At 65.8% G+C, this 21641-nt stretch overlaps 1 protein-coding gene across 1 annotated transcript; it reads left to right on the forward strand.

Moving 5' to 3' along the window:
- The first annotated feature begins 9535 nt into the window (after positions 1-9535).
- On the forward strand, positions 9536-21288 carry CHRNA4 (cholinergic receptor nicotinic alpha 4 subunit). The gene is made up of 5 exons (XM_044262268.1): positions 9536-9679; positions 12425-12469; positions 12567-12676; positions 16638-18006; positions 20859-21288. Exons 2-5 carry the CDS (start codon positions 12440-12442, stop codon positions 20982-20984), a joined length of 1635 nt encoding a protein of 544 aa, XP_044118203.1. The 5' UTR covers positions 9536-9679; positions 12425-12439; the 3' UTR covers positions 20985-21288.
- Positions 21289-21641: the final 353 nt, after the last annotated feature.

Here is a 21641-nt window from a genome sequence, read left to right on the forward strand (position 1 = left end):
CTTGCATTCCCACCAACAGTGCAGGAGGTTCCCCTTTCTCCGCATCCTCGCCAGCATCTGTCATTTCCTGACTGGTTGATTTTAGCCATTCTGACTGGTGTGAGGTGATACCTCACTGTGGTTTTGATTTGTATTTCCCTGATGCCGAGTGACGTGGCGCACTTTCTCACGTGTCTGTTGGCCATCTGGATGTCTTAGCAGAAATGTGTCTTCATGTTCTCTGCCCATTTCTTGATTGGATTATTTCTTCTTTGGGTTTGTTTTTTTTACATTTTATTCTTTACGTTTCTAGCCTTACTGAGCTAGAATTCGCGCATAACGTTGTGTCTGTCTCAGGGGTACGACAAACATTACGTCAGTCTAAGATTTGAAACGTACTTTCTTTTTAAGGGAAGCTCTATGCCTGACGTGGGTTTGAACTCGCCACCCTCAACCCGCCAGGTGCTCCTTGGAGCTCTCCTCTTGCTCTCCGCGGCTTGCTCACCTTGACCTGAGCCTGGGGTTCCTCACCAAAGGGCCCGAGGACCCAGAGGTGCCAGATACCCCTTCCGCCCCTTTGAAGAGCTCCAGGGCCAGAGCCCCTGTAAGCGGTGATCCCCCAGAGGGAGGAGTCAGCAGCCTCCACGGGGGTAAGTGTCCTGGTTTGCTGCCAGTTCCTGAGCTGTCTCAGACATCCCAGGCACCCAGCGGTGCTTGGAGGACAAGGCCAGGGCCTTTTCCTGAGACAAGGAAGAGGACGGGCCTGCCCCCGCCCTGGCTGCACCTCCGGAGGGAATGTGCTGATCTGAAAATCCAATTGCCTGGTCTAGGAGCGACCAAGGCCAGCTCTGTTTGGTTAGGACATCCCTGCTCTCAGGGGAAGTGAGGGGCAGCACCCCATTTTACGGGCGGGAGGCCGAGCTGGAGAAAGGGCTTGCCTGGGTTCCTCTGCCTGAAGGTGGCGGGCTCAGGCCTGGGCCTGGGTACCCTGACTCGTGATCCCACAGCTCACATCTGCCTCTCCAAACGTGGGGGCCCAGGGCACGTGCCCAGGGATAGAAGTGACAAGTTGGGAGGGACCTTAGCTCTGCCTTAGATCTGCAGGGAGCAGAGCCCTCTTCCCACCTTCAAGGGCCAACAGGAGCATGACCTGGGCCTCCTCTCCCCTCTCCTGGCAGATGGGGCCAGTTTTCCTGGATCAAGTCCCAGTTCCCAACTTCAGGAGGTGCTGTCCTCTCCTTGGAGGCCCCTGGGCCGGCCCTGTGGGGCCTTGTGGGCATGGACCAAGCCCGGCCTGGGCAGGAACACCTGTGGCCTGCCCAGCAGCTCCTCTGGGATGTCTCCTCGAGGGTGTCAGCGTCCGGTGGGGGAAGAGGGATACCCACAGCCGGCAATGTGGGGACCCCCTGTGGGTCAGCAGAATTGGTCTAGTCCCAAAGCATACACGCTGCTCTGCTCTCAGCAGGCAAGTCCCACGTGTGGCCTGGGGACATCAGTTTTGGCTTGGGATCAGAGCCTCTCTGTGTCCTGATGTGGTATTTCCATCGGCCAGAGGGGTCAGGCCTTGAGGGTCTCACAGCCTGACAGAGCTCCTTCTATGGCCACAGAAGTCTCTTCTTGCCCTGTGCCAAGTTTGGAGGCCGAGAGAGGGCACGTGGACTCGGAGGGGAGAGAAGAGGCTTTGGGGAGAGGGTTGAGCACTCTCCCAGAGGGGTCATGGAGTCTCCCACTGGGCCTGCTTTCCCTCAGCACGAGGAGCCAATTGGCCTGTGGCTCACCCGCCTGCCTTTCCCCTGGAGCCCCTCCTCCCAGGAGCACTGCCTGGGTCCACCCTGAAGGCTCAGGCTAGGAGTCCAGCGGCGGCCAGCTGGCTGGGACAAAGGGCTTTTCGGTGCCGACGGCCATGAGGATGCAACTCGTCACACAGCTGGACTCCGTCCTTTTCCTAAAGCCTGTTCGGAGTGGCTGCCGAGGGCCTGATGTGTCCACCAGCTCAAGGGCAGGCATGTGTCCAGAGGCCTGTTGTCTGGGTCCTGGGTTAGGCCACCTGGACAGCGCCCCAGGTAGTGACCCTCGGCCCCTGAGCTGAGCAGTAAGCAGGCGGCGGGGCCCCCAGGGCACAGGTGCAGGCTCCGTGTCTGAGCCGCCCTTGGCTCAGCCCGTGAGCTCCACGCCTGGACTCCGGAGACGCTTGACTTGCAGCCCCAGGTCCAGCCCTTTGGCTGTCAGCACAGGGACCCTTCCCTTGAGGAGGAAGAATGGTTAGTGGTCGTTTAGCAGCGGCCCAGTTTGGGGGCCGCCAGACCCTGAACCAGGTCCCACGTGTGCAGCTGGCAGCCTCCCTCATCCTCACGACGACCTGAGCTGGACGGTTGCTGCCCCCACTTCGCCGCGGAGGGAACAGGGAGGGACGGGCACAGGCCCACAGTGTGGGGCCCGAGTCCGCGCCCTCGAGTCACTGCCCTGCTGCTCAAGCACCCAGTCCCCTCGTCGGGACCAGAGACCCCTCGCGCTGCACGCTTCCCTCGGAGCTGGGCTCTCCGCGGCGCCTTCGTAGAGATTTAACTACTTCGCAGAGGAGCAGGCAGGGCAGGGGCGAGGGGCAGAGACCCTCAGCTGCGGACCCGGAGTCGGGGGTGGCGGGTCGGTATCCTGTCTAAGAAGATCCTGCAGTGTTGAGGGCAGGGCCAGCTCACGGGACACCGGCTCGCAGGGTACTCTTGAAGGTCGGGGAGCAGGCCCGAGCCCCCCACTCAGGCTGGATGTGCAAAGTGACCCAGCCCCGGGGCACCCGAGGTGCGGGGTCAGGGGAACACCCTAGAGCAGCAGGTCCCGGTCCCGGAGCAGCTCGGCTTGTCCACGACCCCGACCCAGAGCTCGGGGTGAGCGCGCATGTGTGGGGGGGTCTTCCTCTGCTACTGCCCTCTCCTCTCCTCCAAGGAAAACATTTTGGGGTCTTTAAACAATGCTCAGGAGAAATTGGGGCCTCCTGGCCATGCTCTCCCTCAGTGCTGCCCCTCAGCTAGCATGTGTGGCCGTCAGGGGGCCAGCAACGCTGTCTCTTATGTCTGGTTGCAAGCATCTGCGGTTGGGGACAGAGCAGGGCTTTGGCCCTTGGGAGGTGAGGGCCCCAGGGAAGCCTTCCTGTGTGAGGCAGAGCTGTCTGTGCTGCTGAGAGCAGGAGCCGGCCAGCAGGGAGGCCCGCCCCTGGAGCCCTCTGGCCCAGGAGGATTCTTGTCTCCCTGCAGTGCTCAGCATGGCCTGGGGACTGGACACAACATTCCCTCAGGGCCTCACTGGTGTTGTGTGCTGGACCAGGGATCCTGATGGGAGAGTCAATCCCAAGGCCAGACCAGGGTCCTGCTAGTAGCCCCAGGGAAAAGGCAGCCAGGGCCAACCTGGGGCTCTGGCGGGGCAGGGTCCACTGTGCATCTGAGGGAGGGTCCCCTAGGCAGGACTGACCAAGAGGAGTGCTTCAGGGGCAGCCAGGGGGCCGGCATGACCCCCGACTTGAGGAAGGGCGGGGCAAGGTGCCAGGCCCGGTGGAGTGACAGCCACTAAATCCTGATCTGCTCCTGACAGACGATAGGAAAATCAATGAGGTGACAGGGTTGGCTCTGAACCGTCTGCAGGTCTCCGTCCTTGCTCCTGCCTGATCATCCCTCCCTCCCCAGATATCACGTGCCCAGATGCCCAGGACCCGCCCCCCACACCCGATCCTCTCCGGCTGAGTGTGCAGGGTCCAGGGTAGGGCGGGGTTGGAGGCACAATAGGGCCCCACCCTGGGCCTGGCTTCCCTTATGCCCTTTGACAGGTGTCTAATGTCTGGTATCTAACTCTCTTGTGTCCAGCCCCCGTCCATCCATCTTCCACCATCTGTCCGTCCGTCCACCCATTCATTCATTCATTCACTCCTCCATGCCCTCCACATGTTTACCCAGCTCCTGCTAAGAGCCAGACACTATGCACACAGCCTACAGCCTCCCTCTGAACTCCCTTCGGTGGCAGCGGTGCAGGGGGCAGTTCGACCCACACCCAAGGTGCGGTAAGCTTTCTGGGGCTGAGGAGACCTAGGGAGAGAAGCAAGGTCTGGCTTTGGGGTAGAGTGTGGGGGAGTGAACACCCCTGAATGTTCTTTTCCAGTGGAGCACTGACCCCACTTTTCATGTGCCCCCTTCCTCAAGGGTTTCTGTCGACCGCAGAAGAGACTGGACGGACATAGCGTGCAGTGTTGCTGGGTGAGCCAGGGCGTGGGCAGGTCACCATGTGGCTAGTGACAGTTTGGAGGTCCCCTAGGGTCGTGGGAGTACGTGCTGGACCCCTGCATCTGGGCTGAGCCAGCGCTGCCCCCCTCACAGGGGCTTCTGGAACCCTGCTGGGTCCTGGGCTGAGGGGCCCCCTGCCCCCACCGCGGGTCCTGGGATCCAGCTGAATCTCCCACCTTTAATTCAGATCCCTGTTTATGGCACCAACTGGTTGCCATGGAAATGTCCTTGGGACAGGGTGGAGGGTGGAGAGGGCCAAGGAGGGAGGGGGAGGGAGGGGGACAGGCCGCTTCTGCGGGAGATGACCTTCCACTTCTGCCATCCCTATTGTTGGCGGGACACTGGCTGGGGAGGGGTCTCTGGGGGGCCTGTTCCTTCCTCCCCTTGGCCCCCACCAGGGATCACCCTCAGAGGACTCAGGGCTCCTGTCACAAAGGCTGTGGGACTGGGGGAGGGGGCGGACTCTTCTGAAGCTGGTCTCATTTGTTTGTGAATTGGGGCTTTTCCTTTCCACCGAGATAGCAGTCTGGGGAGCAGCTGGAGGGAGGGGTCTGGAGGCTGGAGTAAGAGTCTAATTCAGCGGCAGCTACGATGATGATTTCTAGGCTCCCGCAAGAGTGCTTTCCAGCCGGGTGCGGGTGGGAGGGAGGGCCTTGCGAATTAATGAGTTAGACCCGATTAATCTTGCTGCATTAGCAAATCTGCAGGGAAAGCCAAATGAGGTTGGACAGATGTGTGTGAGCACGCCAGCCACGGGGCCGCGTCTGCCGGAGCCTGGCCCCAGGCACGGGGAGAGACAGGCCTGCCGGCCTCCGCTGGGCTCTCTGGTGGAATCTGCCCATGGGAATGGCCATAGGAGCCACCATCTCGGCCGCTCCAGCCCGCCAAGGTGAAGGGCAACAGAAGGTAGAGCTGACTTACCTGGGAGCTCTGCAGGCTCTGCTGCGAGCCAAGGGCTTCTCTCCCTGAACAAGTGTGTCACCCCCCAGCCCCCACCCCCCACCCCACGGCCATTCCAGCCTGTGTCACCCCTAGCCCCCACCCCCCACCCCACGGCCATTCCAGCCCCCACTGCAGGCCAGGTCAGCTCCAAGCACTTGCTAGGGGCTGGGGGCCTGGCTGGACCCTCCTCACGAGTCCTTGGGCCTACATTCCTGCATGCTCCTTCCTCCAGGAAGCCTCCGTGGATCGGCCCAGGCCCCTGTGCACCTCCTTCTCTTCTGACCCCAGCCTGACAGTCGCGGGAGACCCCGACTCTACCTACCGAGGCTGGAAGAGCGAACGAAATGCTGAGCCTTGAGGGAGCCTCCTCATCCCCAGAGCTGCCCTGTTTGCCGCGGGATAACAGCAGGAGGAAAGGACGCTTCCCCAGCCAGTGGTACCTTCCTAGGTGGCCAAATGAGTGTAATGATGACCCCTGCTTCATAGGGTTGCTGAGATAGTTGGAAGAGGCTTCCAGAAGGACCCAGAGCATGGCCGGCCTCTGTTGCGAACAAAGGAGTATAGAACCACATGGCGACTGTCAAGCAAGGTGCGGCTTTACTTGTTTTGGGACAGCACAGAACAGGGGTTTCTTAACACCGGAGGTAAAACCAGGGGCTACAGGCTGTTTCTCCCATCCACCAGAGCCTGTCATCCTCCCTGGGCCCTTCTCTGAGAGGGGAGGCCCCCGCAGGGTCTCAGCCTCCTGTGGCCTGTGTCCTGGGGGAGGAGACGGCTTTTCTTGGTCCTAGAGAGACGGGGGTCTGCCAAGGTGCCTTCCTCCCTCCTTTGCAAGGAGCTAGTGATAGGCCAGGCCTGTTCGCCGGCTCCCGGGTCATCCAGCTCTCTGGTCCCTTGGGGGCCTTCTAGTGCTTCACCCAGAGCTGCATGGGGAAGGGGGCCGGTAAACACCAGAGAAATCCGGAGTCTGGCACTGCTGGGGGCATGGGAGGGAGGACAGAGGGGTGAGGGTCCTGCCTGCGGAAACAGGACTGGGTCTGTGGGGGTCGTCGGAAGGAGAGCCATGTGCTGGGCTGGGCCGGCCAGGTTTCCCGGAGGGCAGGCTTCCTGGGGCTCCAGGAAATGGCAGACCATGGGGATGCCACCAGGAGGCACCAGAGGAGGGTGCCACCTCTGTAGGGACACAGGCCAGTCCTGGGACACGCTCCGCTCAAGGCCTGAAGCCAGGTGGGCTGGACTGGAACCCCCCTCCCTGCTGCGTGACCTTGGGCACATGACCTAACCTCTCTGTGCAAGCACCTCCTCACAGGCATGCAGGGAAAACAAGAGCCCAGTTAAAGGGGTGCAGCCGTCCCTGCCCAGACTGGCTCAGGGCCAGCGCCGAGCCCTGAAAACTCTGGGGGTAGGCCAGCGGTGAGAGAGGCCCCTGGAGGTCTCAAAGCAGGTGGAGGAGGTGTGCAGAGCTCAACCTGGAGCCGGAGGGCAGGTGGGGGGGTGGGTGGTGGGTGCAGGAGAGATGGGGAGGGGAGGGGAGGGGCAGAGGGTGATGGGGTGGGGGCAGGAGGGAAGCGGGAGTGGGGGTCAGTTGGGAGGGGCTCTGGGGAGATTGGGAGGGGGTATGGGTTGAGAGAAATGGGGAGGGGTCGGGGGCCCTTGGGACTGATGCCTTCACCGGGGAGCATCCCCGGGGTCTGTCCGGGTGCCGAGAGAGGCAGGGGGCTCCAGACCCACGTTCTGCCCCTTCAAGGGCGCGCACTAGGCCGGGGAGCTCAGGGAAGTCTGCAGCGTCTTCTCCGCTCCCACCCCGGCCCGAAGTCCCCGCGTGGGGGCTCTGGAAACCGGCGCGCCGGGATGGCCGCGGGGTGCGTTTCTGCGCAGCCCTCCCCTCACTGCAGACCGGGGTTGCGAGCACAAAGCCGCCACTCCCAGCCCTCCTCGGAGCCCCTGCTGCGGGGTCAGCGGCCACCTTGACCCACCCGGGGCAGAGCCCCTGCCAGGGCACCGAGCACGGTCGCGCCAGGCATCCCAGTCGCGGCGGACATGAGGCGTCCGCCGGCGCCGCTGGGCGCTTGGTTCTCCAGCCGCCCGGGCCGAGACCCTCCGCCGCCGCCCCTCAGTTCCCCGCGCGCGTTCCAGGCCGGAGCGGACGCAGCACAGCCGCTGCGCCCGGGGCGGGGGCTGTAGGGTTCTCTCCCCGGGAGGGCCGGCCGCGACGCCTGGGCTCCCCCCTGGACGCTTTCCGGTCCGCGGGGGACGGTCTGGTAGAGGGTGGTCTTTCCTGAACGCCTCCCGGGGGAAGACGACGAGGGGCTAGTGATTTCCCAACTGCGGAGCGGGGCGGGGCTGATGGAGTTAACCAGGCGCGTGCGGGCCGCGGGCCCCTGGGTGCGCGGTCCCCATCCAGGCAGGCGGTGGGGCGCCAGGACCGGGGACGGGGGTGGAGGTCAGTGTGTCGCGCTCCGAAAACCAGCCCGGCGCCAGGATCCCCCAGTCGTACGCAGTGACTGCGGGCCCCCACCCCTGGCTCGGGCTCGTCCCCAGCCCCGGGGAGGACGAGGGAAACTTCACCCCGGCGCCGGCCGAGCGCAACCTCCGCGCCCCCTCCCGGCTGGTGGTCTGCCCCCGGCCCGCCCCGCCCTCCTCCCCTCACGTCCTCGCCCGCTTTCCCCTCCTCCCCCTCTCCCTCCTCCGTCTCCTCCTCGCTGGCTGGAGGCGGGCAGGTCCGGGCGGGGCCGCGCCGTGGAGCCCACAGCCCCGAGCTCCCGGCCGGGTCGCCACCGCCGCGCCCCGCGGGAGGAGCGGCGGAACCGGGCCCAGTGGACGGAGCGGCCCGCGCGCCGCGGGGGCATGAAGTTGGGCGCGCGCGGGCCTGGGAGCGGGGGCGCGGCGGAGACGGGAGCCGCCCGCGTCTAGAGCCCGCTCGGTGCGCCATGGAGCTCGGGGGCCCCGGGGCGCCGCCGCCGCCGCTGCTGCCGCCGCTGCTGCTGCTGCTGGGGGCCGGCTTCCTACCCGGTAAGTTTCGGGGCGCTAGACGGGCCCCCTTTCGTCCAGTTCAGGGAGGATTTGGACCTCAGGAGCCAGAGGAGGGGAGGCTCCTGGCTGCGGTCCCGAGCCGCGGGTGCGCGCAACGGGGCAGCCGCGGAGGCTCCCCCACCCCAGACGCAAAGGCTGTCCTGCGGTGCGGACTGAGCGGGGCAAGGAAGGAGTTAACTCGCCTTCGAATGCGGGAAAGGGGTTTGGGGAGGGGTGGGGGTGGGGGGGCTGCTGTTTTGGGAGCTGGACCCAGAAGCTCCAACTTGGGTAGAGAGAGGCGGGGCCCACCTATCTCCGTCTGTATCCATCGGCCAAATTTCCCTGCAGACACCCCCGCGCCTGCTCCTGGTTTGGGGGAGCAGAGGGGTGACTTCCGCCCTTGGCCGCGCCCCATCTACACCTTTTCTGCTCCCCAGACTCACTGGGACAGAAGTCTTAACCCCCTCGACCTCCCCCTCCCCCATCCCCTGGGCGGCCACCGCGCTGTTCATAGGTTGGGGAGGGAATTGCAGCCCCTAGCCTCCCCGGTGGGGAGTGGGCTAACCCTTCCCGGTGCAACCGGCCAGGAAGAATATGGTGGGGGGGGGGGTCTCCGGACTCACAGTGAAGGGTCCCTGAGAGGAGAGGAGAGGTCTAAGACTGACCCCAGGGTGTTGTGAATCCTCTCTTAACAGGCGAGCGGGTCCCTTGTTCCCTCCCCAAGTCTCCTTATGATACAGTGAGCCCAGTGCAGGGGCAGAGGGGAGACAGAGGCCCTTAGCCCACAGACTGCTCAATGGGGCGGGGAGGGATCAGAGCAGCCCCTCCTCAGGAAGCAGAGCCTATGTTTGGCAGGGGGTCACCCTGGACTCATGGAAGGCTGTTGTCCACGGCCCCAGGGTGCTGGAGTCAGCAGGGTCTGGTGAGAACTCAGGGCGCTGGCAGCCGTGGGAAGCCAGCTCTCCATCCCCAGGACAGCCTACCCGGCTGTCCTGCTGTCCCTGAGTTCTGCGGGTTACCCTCACCTTGTGCGTTGGGGGAGGTTTCTGGAGCTCAGCGGATGTTGGAGATGAAGCCCCACCTCCGCAGCCAGCTATTACCCTTTGTTTTTGCTTGGGGTTCAGTGCCTGAAGGGTCTGGGAAGGCTTCCCTGAGAAAGTTTCGACCCAGAGGGTAGGAGAGAAACCGAGGCCAGAAGTGGGGCCGGATGTGCAAATGTCCTGAGGTGGCTGGAACTGGAGGAGACCAGGACCTGGTGGGAGGCCCGAGAGGGCAGCCTGGAGGACTGTGCCCTCCGCTCCTGAGCAGCCCACCTTCCTGTCCCCGCAGCAAGCAGCCCGGTGGAGACGCGGGCCCACGCGGAGGAACGGCTGCTGAAGACACTCTTCTCCGGCTACAACAAGTGGTCCCGGCCCGTGGCCAACATCTCGGACGTGGTTCTGGTCCACTTCGGGCTATCCATCGCCCAGCTCATTGATGTGGTAGGTGCCCAGGGTGGGGAGGGGGAGCTCTGAGCCTTGGCCCATGGCACACAGCCTTGGAGGCTCCTGCTGGAGGGAGCGGGCCCATCCGAGGGCAGGCTGCAGAGCTGGGGGAGGCTGGAGGGGTGGGGAGGCTGCCACCGGCCCTCCCAGAGCCCAGAGGACAGGGAGGCCACCCCCATGGGAAGACCCAGATGCCGGATTTTCACCAGGTCAGGGCTGTCTCCTTCAGGAGCAAAGAGCCGAAAATGCCTCTATGGGGTCCCAAGACCCTTGGAGTCCCAGCTTTGGCCCGGCCAGGAGGGGCCTTGGGAGCTTGGTTCATGCCTGTGAGGAGGTCCCCGGCCTGCTGGGTGGGGGAGGGCCCAAGTGGTCCACACTAGGGTCCAGTCAGCCCTGGTTGCTGGGAGGGAGGTGGAATTCATCCAACTGTGGGGGGCTGTAGGTCTCCCCAAATGCCCACCTCGCTCCCCTGCCAGGATCCCAGGCTTGAGTCTGCTTTAGGAGTGGGGGAGCTGCCCGGGATGGGGCGTGGGGGCCTGGACGCCAGACGCTGCTGCACACAGCCACTGCCCGTGACCCCCGGAGTTTCCACCTGTGAAATGTGCTGTCAGATCCGAGGGGAGCTTCGGGGGAGCTTTGGGAGGCAGGAGGGACATATGTGCATGGGGGCACTGGTCAGTCTCCTCTGTCCTCGGTCACCTTCAGGTGTCCTGGAACTGGGCCTTGGGTTGTTCCCCCAAGCGCTCCCAGTGCTCCTGGGGGCTTGCGAGCCGTGGTGGGCGGTGGCAGTCCTGGGGGCCTGCGGGGGTCCGCAGCAGCACACTGTCTGGCCTTCCTGGGCTTCCAGGATTGCTCACTGCCGGACATGCCCACGCGACCCATTGGCCCAGGAGGCTGAGGCTGGGAGCACATAGGCTCTGGCGCTATGACGAGGGCCGTGCCCAAGGCCCTGGGGCCACAGCAGGAGGGAGAGAGAGGCTCCCAGGCTCGGCATTCTGCCCCGGACACGCCTGCACACGCGTGTGTGCGGATGAGCAGTCCTGCTGGTGTCCTGGGCAGGGGTCTGAGGTCGACGGCCGCGTGTACGGGCAGAAGGAGCCGCGCGCCCGGTCTGCGCTCTGCCCTGCCCTCTCCGGGGCTCAGTGTCGGGGGGCAGGTTCCCGTGTGCGAGCTCACACAGGCAGGGGAGCCCGAGGTGTCCTGGGGCTTTCTGGGCTCTGCCCCTCAAAGCTCATTCTGAGCCCGGGAAGGGATGGAGGAGGCAGGGAAAGGCTGTGGCCGGCAGGAGTGTCGTGGGCAAGCAGCACGGGGCAGGACTGGGTTGCGGAGGTCGCTCTGTCCAGCATCAGCCGTAGGGCAGCTCAGGCCATATTTACTCCTTGGCACCCTTTGGGGTTGGCCTGCCCTCGGTGCCCCGGGGAGAGCAGGACCCAGGGCAGTGCCTGCTGGCGGCAAGAGGCCCGGTTCCCTCTCCTGAACTAGCCGATGGGCAGCTTGTCTCCTGGGGGAGGCAGGAGGGGAGGTGCCCAGGCCTGTGCCTTTGGGGCACGAGACGCCTCCCTGACCCAGTGTTGGCACAGGGTCCCCCTCTGCTCGAGGACCCCGGGAATGTCTTTGGCTTCAGTGGGTTTTGCCAATGGCCTCTGTGTTCCTGGTCCTCGGTGGTTGAGGGGAAAGGTTAGGCCACGTCGGGGTCAGACGCTGCCCCCAGCCCTGTCTAGTTTCCCTCCGCTCGGGGGCAGGGCCCCGCCTGTCCGGACCCCCGGGCAGCCTGCACTCTGAGGGAGCCTTCCCACCGGTGGCTCAGGGCTCCTTCCCAAACCCTGGGCAAAGCGTGCGCCAAGGCGTGCCCCCTCTCAAGACGGTGTCAGCGGGCTAGGCTGTGGCTGTGGCTCCCAGAGGCTGGTGGGATGTGAGGACGCTGGGTCTTCCTGTCCCCACAGACCCCTGCGTCCCCGCCTGGAATGTGGTGACCTTCTCCAAAAGGCTCCAGCATGTCCTGCCGGCTGACTGCCCAGGGGACCTGTCTGGGTTCCCAGGGGAAATGTCAGCCGGCCCATCCTCGTGAACCAGTAGGGGAGAAAGGGGATGGGGTGGGGTTGGGGATAGTGGCTGGAAAGGGCTTCATGGGGTGCATGGTCCAGGCTCCTCACCGGACAGGTGGCCATACAGTGACCTTGGGATGGAACCAGCCAGGTCTCCTGCTCCCACCTCCCCTGTTCCAGTCCCTTACCTGTCCATCTCAAGGTGCCGAGACCCTGGTCCTAAAGGGGCCGTCGGTCCCCAGCCTAGGGAGCGAGTGGGACCTTGTGCACACCTGCGCAAGCCTGCGGACAGGCTGCTGTGACCAGCCGGGAGGGTCGATGCAGGCTGGTGGGGGACCCGGGAGGAGCTTCTCCTCCAGCAGCCTGGGAGCCCTCGGACATCCCCCACACCTGGCCCTGGCCACCTGCCAAGCCAGACCAGCTTTGTCCCCATGCTCCTTCCGGAGAGGTTCAGGGGCCATGTCCCCATCTAATACCCTCAGGCTGACCACCCTGGCCTTGGTTGCCTTCGGGGATGAGGTCCTCACTCCTGCCTGAGGTTACCTGCTCCCCATGTCCATCTCAGGCCTATCTTCGTGGGCAAGGAAACTCAGGGCCAAGAGAGAGCGAGGGAGGGACACATAGGCGCGTGCACGCACACGTCCAAACGCGTCTGTCCCCCAGGAGGTCACAGCTGTTCTTCTCCTTTGTGTCCCAGGATGAGAAGAACCAGATGATGACAACGAATGTGTGGGTGAAGCAGGTGAGTGAGGAGAGCCCGACCCCGGGGTCCTCCCCTGCTCCGTGCCCTCCTCGCCCTCACTCGCTGGCTGTGGCTTCCTCCTCCCTCCCTGGCCCAGGAATGGTATGACTACAAGCTGCGTTGGGACCCCGCGGACTACGAGAATGTCACCTCCATCCGCATTCCCTCTGAGCTCATCTGGCGGCCGGACATTGTCCTCTACAACAAGTGAGCCCCGGGAGGTCAGCGGGCAGGGGCGGCGGGCACCTGTGTCCAGGTGTGAGTGACCCAGGGGGTCCCGACGTGAGCAGGACGCAGGGGCCTGTGTGGGCCTGTCCTCGGGAGCCAGTGCTGAAGCCTCTGGGAGGCAGAGGAGGGAACAGAGGCGGGGGTGGAGGGTCCAGGGGGTGAGCAAAGCAGGGGACAGGGGCCCCGGGTGCAGCGTGGGTCCTTCCCCACTTGGACCAGCCAGCCCCGTGCAGGCACCCGTCCCTCTCCCCACAGGGGCAAGGGGACCTCGGGCCTAGAGTGGCTCTCGTGTTTTCGGGATCAGCCCCTGACTGGGCAGGTGGTCCTCCCTGCCCTGGGGGCAGGAAGCCCCCAGACTCCTCACCCCATTCCTGCCCCATTCCTGCCCGCTGCCCTTGGCCCTTTCGTGCCTCTGCTCCTGGGCGCTCGGCCCCTCCCCAGCCCCGATGCCATCACAGTCCCGAGCCAGCAGCCTCTGGGGCCGGACGCCGCCCGGGATCTGCTCACGGACGCGGTCACTGTGCCGGAAGCCAGTGTTTGCAAGGCTTGGTGGTGGCAGAGGTCAGGGTCCCAGCTGTCCTTCGCTGGGACCCTTGCTGGGGGCTCCTGAGCCAGGGGCAGGCTGACGTCCTCCTGTGTCCCCACGTCACTGCCGGGTCCCAGCTGGGATGTGGATTCCCGGTCTTAGGCTCAGCCGTGCCGCAGCTCCCACAGTGTTTACAGATGAAGCGAAGGGAAGCACTTAGCTCCCTGCGGACCCCTGCCCTCCCCATGCCAGACCCCGATGGGCTCTGGTACAAAGCCCCTTCCAGGGCCCCGGGCGCTGGGCCTGACCTATAAAACGTTGCTATTTGATTAAGGACGATTGGGCTCCTCTTCCAACTTAATTGATTCCTGTAATGGCAGCGGCAAGAGCTTGCCGGTGTTCGGGGATGCATTAGGTGGGGGTCGGCTCCGCGAGCAGGAACCGAAGCTGCTGCTCTGCCCGGGGGGCAGGATCCCGGCTCTCCACAGCCAGCCCCAACTGAGCGACCAGCCCGGGGTTCCCTGGCCGCCCTGGCCTCCCTGGGGTTCCCACCCAGCTCCCCATGACCCCACCGAGCTCGTCTCCTGGGCTGTTTGATTCAGAGAACGTGTTGTCTGCTTCCTGGGATCCAGGGGAGCGTTCCTGTTGTGGGGACAGCTCTGTCCTCCCTGGCAGGATGGTTCCAGTTGAGAAGCAGCTCTGGGGTTGCTGTGCGGACCCCCCAGGACTGCGGCCTGGGAGACTGGGGCCACTGCCTCAAAGATTCTCCTCTCTCCTCTTCCAGGTCCCAGGGGAGGGGGGAGGACCTCCGGCCTCTCTGTGGGGCTGTGGTCGGCATAGAGGCTCTTTCAGGAAGGGGCTGCGGGGTGCCTGATGCTGGCCGTGGCGGCCTGTCCTGGAGTGGTCAGCCTGGGCTACTGGGTGAGGGCGGAGATGGGGGGCAGCTTTTCTCATAGCTTTGGGGAGCCCCTGCCTGGGAGGCCGTGTGGTCCACTTGGGGGCTTCTCCGTGGTGGCGTTCGGAGCGGAGGCCTCTCCCCAACACGGATGGGGATTCAGGGGGCCCGCTGCTCTGCTCTGCTGGGGCCAGAGCAACGCGGCGAGGCCGGAGCGCACTCACCATCGGACCGTCGGGTCCCCACATCCGTCCGGAGCCCCCTGGCTTCCTGGAGGTGGGACATGGGGCGGGACATGGGGCGGTGCTTCCTCTCCCCTGCACGGGGCCCTGCCCTTCACAGCTGGGCCCGGAGGCCAGGTTAGGGGAGGAGGTGGGATTCCGCTCAGCTGCCTTCTGAGAGTCTCTGCCTCCTCCAGACCTGGGCTGTGGAAGTGAGAGTCTGCCCACGGGGACCGCGTCTGCCCGCAGGTCCAGACCCTGTGTCCCAAGGGGGGCCTCCTGGGAGGGGCTCCGGGATCTGAGCCAGATCTGCGCCGGGCAAGGACACAGCAGCCCCCAGGCCGGGGGCACGGGGTGCGGTTGGGCCCAGCCATGGGGGGCCACGGGCTGTGCACAGGGAGAAGACTTGGAGCCTGTTTGTGAGCATCAAAACCCGGAGGTCTGGCGCACGTTCCCGGCCCTGGGGCTGTTTTCCGTGAACTTCTGGAACATTCCCTGCACTTCCTGGGGGGTCAGGACCGCCCTGGCTCCTGCCGCTGACCAGAGCCTCAAACCTGCCTGCAGAGTGCTTCTGAGCCTCCGAGGACGGGGCTCTGGGTTGTAGATCGAGGTTGCTGAGCGAAGACAGCCCGGGCCACCCCGCCCCGGAGAAAGCCGTGGTCCCGCGCTGGACTCTAGGCCTTGGGTCCCACGTGCAGACCCCCACGACTCTCCTGGCGGATGCGTTTGTGGGTCTCCACCTGCTGCTGACCTAGACGTCGGCCCGGAAGGGTGCCTAGAGCCCGTAGGACCGGACTGGCACCACCCGAGACCGTCGGGGGCCTCGGAGCTGGATGTCTGGGGGCTTTAGGCCCTGGTGGGTGTGGGCAGGCACAAAGGCCACGCTCTGAGCCCGGGGCGGGGCACCTGACTCAGCCCAGGGCCGGCGGCTTCTCTGACTCAGCTGCTGTGTCAGTGCTTCGTGCGGTGACCCTGTCCGCAGGGTCACGGTAGCATGGGGCCCATGGGTGCTGTCCCTGGGGCTCCGTGCGGCCGTGGGGAGGATGGGGCCGGCCACGGCCACCATCTGTCCATAGAGTGGACAGCCCACCCCGGGGGAAACTGAGGCCCGGAGAGCAGTATGCACGCAGCTCAGGTTGCACCTGCTGGGGACCCAGACCGGCATCCAGAGCACGGGCGGCGCCAGGAGCCGCTGAGGGCTCAGGGTGGGGGCTGCTAGCCAGTGTCCCCGGGCTCCCACGGGCACGCTGCCTCACTCCACAGGGCACCAACGTGGCGCACCCCACACGCGTGCATCCTTGTGGAGACACCAGGGCGGACGTCGCTGTCTGGGAGTCCAGGGCCAGAGCCTGGACTTCGGGGCCAGCGGCTCCTCGTTCTTTCACCTGCCCGGCTGTGGACAGGTGCCAACACTCTTGAGGCTGAGGGCAAGGCCGGAGGACGGATGGCCAGGGTGGGCCCTGTCCACTCCTGCTCCGGCAACTGGGGGTCCTCACCTGGGCAGGAAGGGGATTCGTGCCTGTGAGTCGGGGTAACGGAGAGAAAGCACGGACGTGCTCAGTGGTATCGGCACGCTCCTTCTTGGCAGGAGACAGTGGCTGGGCAGACTGTCACCCCAAGTTTGGCCTGTCCCCCAGAGTCACCTGCAGGGGACTCAGCTTGGTCCCAGGAGGCCCTGCAGAGTTCCGTGGTGTGGTGTCTGGTAGCCAGTGTCGCGCCGTGCCCTTGTCCTTAGGGGGAGGACGGCCAGGTGCGCAGTGATGGGCCCAGCGGGGCTGCTTGGCCCTCAGTCCGCCTGTGTGCGGATCCGTGCGGGGTATGATTGGGAGCTGGGACCATCCGTCCCCTCTGCCCTCTGCTGTGGGCCCAGGGGCAGGAGAGCGCGGGCCTCTGTTCTTCAGGGTCAGGCCCCGCATGCCTTCACACCACAGACCGGAGCTCTCTGGCCTGGGGCCCCCGCAGGAACGTGATCCCCTCCAGGCGGCCCGCTCACTCCCAGCACGGACGGCGCACAGCTGCAGGACCGAGACGGACCTGGTGCCCCTCCCCCGGTGCGGGCAGGTGCGGGACCCCAGTCCCTGCCGGACCCGCCGGGTGATGGCCATCGTCACCAGGACGTGTGCGTGTCAGGTCCGGCGTGGGCCGCTTGGAGGTCCTCCCAGCCGCGCGTCCCCCAGGGTAGGCACGCTAAGCTTGGGCAGATGAGTGATGTGCCCCGTGCCCCTCTCTGCTCACCCGTGAGGCCAGACGCGCCGGCCGCGGTTCTGGTGGGTCTCACGCCCCTCTCTCCCCGCGCAGTGCGGACGGGGACTTCGCGATCACCCACCTGACCAAGGCCCACCTCTTCCACGACGGGCGGGTCCAGTGGACGCCCCCCGCCATCTACAAGAGCTCGTGCAGCATCGACGTGACCTTCTTCCCGTTCGACCAGCAGAACTGCACCATGAAGTTCGGCTCCTGGACGTACGACAAGGCCAAGATCGACCTGGTGAGCATGCAGAGCCACGTGGACCAGCTGGACCTGTGGGAGAGCGGCGAGTGGGTCATCGTGGACGCGGTGGGCACCTACAACACGCGCAAGTACGAGTGCTGTGCGGAGGTGTACCCCGACATCACCTACGCCTTCGTCATCCGCCGCCTGCCGCTCTTCTACACCATCAACCTCATCGTGCCCTGCCTGCTCATCTCCTGCCTCACCGTGCTGGTCTTCTACCTGCCGTCCGACTGCGGCGAGAAGGTCACGCTCTGCATCTCCGTGCTGCTCTCCCTGACCGTGTTCCTGCTGCTCATCACCGAGATCATCCCGTCCACCTCGCTGGTCATCCCGCTCATCGGCGAGTACCTGCTCTTCACCATGGTCTTCGTCACGCTGTCCATCGTCATCACCGTCTTCGTGCTCAACGTGCACCACCGCTCCCCGCGCACGCACAGCATGCCCGCCTGGGTGCGCCGGGTCTTCCTGGACGTGGTGCCGCGCCTGCTGCTCATGAAGCGGCCCTCCGTGGTCAAGGACAACTGCAGGCGGCTCATCGAGTCCATGCACAAGGTGGCCAGCGCCCCCGGCTTCTGGCCCGAGCCCGAGGGGGAGCCCGGCGTCGTGGGCGGGGAGCGGAGCCGGGGCCCCTCGCGCTCCGCCTCCTTCCGCGGCCCCCGGGACGAGCCGGCAGAGCCCCAGCCCGCCTGCGCATCGCCCCCAGACCGGGTCCCTGCGCCGCAGCCCTCGGAGGCTGACCCCGGGAGCCCCTGTCCCTTGCCCGACTCCTGCCGCCCACCCGCCAGCACCCGGGCCCCGGGGCTCACCGAAGCCCGGTCCCTGAGCGTCCAGCACGTGTCTAGCGCGGCTGAAAGGGTGGAGGGCGGCGTTCGGTGCCGGTCTTGGAGCATCCAGGGCTGTGCTCCCCAAGACGAGGCTGCCTCCGTGGCCGGGGGCCCCGTGACCAGCTCCCCTGCCTTCCCGAAGGCCAGTGCCGCCGAGCTCCTGCCCCCAGACCAGCCCTCTCCATGCAGGTGCAGGTGCAGGAAGGAGCCGTCCCCAAGTGCCGTGCGCAAAGCCTGTGGCACCCGAGTGCCGGCCCGGCACCTGCCCCTGTCTCCGGCCCTGGCGCGGGCGGTGGAGGGTGTGCAGTACATTGCTGACCATCTGAAAGCTGAGGACACGGACTTCTCGGTGAGTTTCCGCCCGTGGCTGGGCACGCTCTGGCCGCTCCCCTTCTTCCCTCCCTGGAGGACGGGGTGGCCGGTGAAAAATCCAGAATCCAGGCCCCAGACCTGGGCCGCCGAGCTCTGCGGGGCACCCAGCCCCGTCCCACCCCTGCGCTCTCTGCCGGAGCGCCTGGTTCTGGCAGGTGGCCGGAGTGGTGAGTGGGAGCGTACCGCAGGGGTGTCCTCTGTGTTGTCCGGGCGGCGGGAGCCCATAGGCGGCAGGGAGGCCTTGCCCGGGAAGTCTGGGCCCTACTGCTGGCCCCTGGGAAGGCCCAGGAGTGGGGCCAGGAGTGGGCCTCTGGTGGGGGGCCCGGGCGGCACTGGGCCCCGGTGCAGGAGTGGAAGGGTAGTAAGAGGGGCCGGAAGGAGCCTGATGGGGGGAGGGGCGCGGCCCTGCACCCGTCAAGCAGGGAGAAGGAACAGGGAGCGGTGGGTGTCTGGGCAGTAATGCTGGCCCAGCCTCAGGGGCCTGGGGACCCGGGAGCCGGTCCTCCTGTGGGGCTTCTCGGTCACCAGCAGGGATCAAAGGAGCCCGGACAGTGTCCCCAGTCTCCCTGCTGAGTGCTGAGACGGGAGCCCCTGCTCTTCCGGTTCCTGGAGGAAAGGTCACCGGGCAGTGGGCAGTGGGCAGTGGGCAGGGGACTGCCTGCCACTAAGGGAACGTCTTCCTTCCTTCTGCTGATGTCTGCCTGCCGGTCACAGGGTTGCGGTGGGGACGGGGGCCCTGAGGGCCAGGATTCCCAGCGCAGACTTGGCGGACACTCAGGTCCCCATGGAGCCAGGAGGGAGAGAGGGGTGTCTACCAGGGTCCAGGCTGACGGGGGACCCTCAGGTCAGAGCACGGGCAGAAGTGGGGGTGGGGACTGTCCTCAGTCTGTGGGGCCGTCCCTTGCCGGCAGCCCGGGCCTGGCAGCTGTCCTGCGGCATTGACCTTGCCCTTGCCAGCTGTGTCCTGCCCGGTGATGCCCACTGCTGCTGCTGCTGTGGACACGGCTCCTCCTTGTCCCTCCCTGCCTGCACCTCGGGTCATGGCCCCTGATTACGTGGGGGACACGTGTGGCCCCAGGACCACTGGGCCTGTGGCTGAGCGAGCCCTGGATGGGACGGGGGCCCTGGGCCCGTGCAACACACCCCCGAGAGTAGGACCCCCTGTAGAATCTCAGGCTGGGAAGCCATTCGGGAGGTTTCTGGAAGCTTCTGCCTGGGAGACCCTGCTCCTGGGACCCCATTTAGCCGCAGCAGACGGGTCCCTGACTCGACGTGTAGGTCTGAGCCCCACTGAGGAGGGACAAATGCCCTTGGGAGTGTGCAGAGCCCTGACGGGCTCTGGCGGCCGTGCACACCTGTCCGGCGGGGGCCCAGCCCCACGCTTGTCTGCGTGGCGTGATGGACCACCGCGACCTGGTTCTGGCTTCAGAATGACGCCAGGCTCTGGGGGGTCCAGCTGCCTTGACGCGGGTGGACCTTGGATGCTCTGGGCGGCTTTGTCCACGAGGCTTTTCATTCTCAGGATGGGGGACGTGCCCAGGGGGATCAAAGACAAAGCGGGGAAAGAGGCCGCGGGCCACTGCTCAGCCTTCCTGGAACGGAGGGTCCTGGAGGGACTTTTTATTTATAAGTGACCTTGTTTGCTCCCCTTTTTCAGTTTGGTTTAAAACCGTTTAAAACCATCAGGGTGCCTCTGAGTACTTGGGAAATCAGAGCAGAGAATGGCAGTGGAAAGCCCTCTGTACCCTTGACACCCCCACCCGGGCGTGCTGGGCTTGCCCCCGCCTCGGCTGTCCTGCCTCGGTGCCCGGCTGGCCGGAACCTGGGGGCCACACCCTTTCCTGTCCCTCAGACATGGACGGGCTGCCCATCCAGGACGAGCTTGTGGCCACAGCCTCCGCGCCGAGCCTGTGCCCTGGGGGAGGCAGAGGAGAGGGGTCAGGAGACGGGACGGCAGTGCGGCCGGCCTGGGCTGGGAGCTGGGATGTGTTACTGAGGCTGTCCCCTGCCCTGTCCCACAGGGTCCCCATCTGCATGTGGACGGACCCAATGCCTTTCTTCAGGCGGGTGACCCCAGGGGACACGGGCCCCGCCCACCCTCTGGCCTTGGGGTGCGGGCCCCCACCTCCAGCTGGGACCTCTCCGCGCCCCTGCTGAGGGCCCTGTGCCCCTGGCAGCTCTGCCCCTCGGAGTCGGCCCGCTGCGCCCGGGTCTGTGGCTGCCTCGAGGGGCTTCAGGGACAGAGCTAAGAGACCCCGATGACCCAGGACAGCAGCTGGCCTGTGAGATCTGGCCCTGGGGCAGGGTGGCAGGAGCAGGAGCAGACGGGTCTCAGGCGTCACTGCCTGGGTGCCATCTGCTGGGACGTCCCCTCCAGGATGGTCCTGGCCCTGAATAGCCGAGGGGTGGCCGCCCCGTCTGGGCCCCCGGTCCTCACCTGCTCGTGCAGGTGAGGTGTGCTTGGAGGCCCGCGTCCCCCAGCTTCGTGAGGCGAGAGCGTGCGTCCCCGGGAAGCAGCCCAGACCCCGTGTCCCCACAGGCCCTCTCTGTTTCCCCCTCCCTGGCGCTGGGGGTCCTTGCAAGCCTCTCGCGGTGGCTTTGCTCCTCTCCCGTTCTTAGAGGGTGTCTCCCCTGGGGCAGCGCTCAGAGGCCACGTGTCTGAGCCCCTCCTGCCGGGCACCTTGGGGCAGGCAGTCACCTCGCATGGCGGCCTTGGTGTCAGGGGGGCCGAAGAACCTGCCCCAGGAAGCTTCATGTTCTGGAAGGTGTTCGTGGCCTGGGGGCCCGAGGGCAGTGGCCAGGCGTGAGCGCGCGTGTCTGTGTTTGCAGGTGAAGGAGGACTGGAAGTACGTGGCCATGGTCATCGACCGCATTTTCCTCTGGGTGTTCATCATCGTCTGCTTGCTGGGCACCGCGGGCCTCTTCCTGCCCCCCTGGCTGGCCGGCATGATCTAGCAGGGAGGGCCTGCCACCTGCGGGATGCCCGCGGCACCCCTGGGCCTCTCGCCGGGGCCTGTGCCCGGCCGTCCGAGGGACTCCTGCATTCTCCTGCCATTTGCCAAATCGTCCCCGTTTTCCGTCGACTGCAAGATGGCCTGGGGAGGGGCCGCCGCCTCTGGGGGAGCTGGTGCTGGCAGAGTCGTGCTGAGACGTCCAGGGGGGCGGCCAGGCAAGAAAGGACAGCGGGTAAACGCCTGTTCTCGTCTGGAGGGCAGGGTCACCGCCCGCCTCTTATTAAAGTTTATCTGGAGCATGGTGACACGCGGGCTTCCTGCCGGGACACGCGTCTGGCCACTCAGGAGGAGGCTGGTGGTCTCACCCGTCCCAGGGCCATGACCTCCGGCCCCGCCCAGCCCCGCATGCCCCTCGTCCCTGTGGGATCGTGGAGGCAGCCTCCGGCCGGCTGCAAACCCCCAACGCTCACTAGCCAGGGTGGGCCCAAGCGGGAATTTCCTTGTTTCGCTTTCTTCTGGGTAAGTTCACGCTGGAGCAGGGCTTGTGCCTGGCGTCGAGGACGGTGTCGGGCCGGGCCCGTTTGCGGCGGGGCCCACAGACGCGCCCCACGGTGAGGGCACCCTTGGCCCCAGGGAGTCTGGATGTCTGTCTTGCTGA

The sequence above is a fragment of the Neovison vison genome, chromosome 8, assembly GCF_020171115.1.
Source record: "Neovison vison isolate M4711 chromosome 8, ASM_NN_V1, whole genome shotgun sequence".
Taxonomy (NCBI): domain Eukaryota; kingdom Metazoa; phylum Chordata; class Mammalia; order Carnivora; family Mustelidae; genus Neogale; species Neogale vison.

Bases quoted from the DNA above. Each gene is read 5' to 3' on its own strand.
- CHRNA4 (XM_044262268.1), top strand. From the start codon at position 12,440: ATGATGACAACGAATGTGTGGGTGAAGCAG. The intron at 12,470-12,566 runs GTGAGTGAGGAG...TCCCTGGCCCAG, and splicing joins CGAATGTGTGGGTGAAGCAG to GAATGGTATGACTACAAGCT. The intron at 18,007-20,858 runs GTGAGTTTCCGC...CTGTGTTTGCAG, and splicing joins CTGAGGACACGGACTTCTCG to GTGAAGGAGGACTGGAAGTA.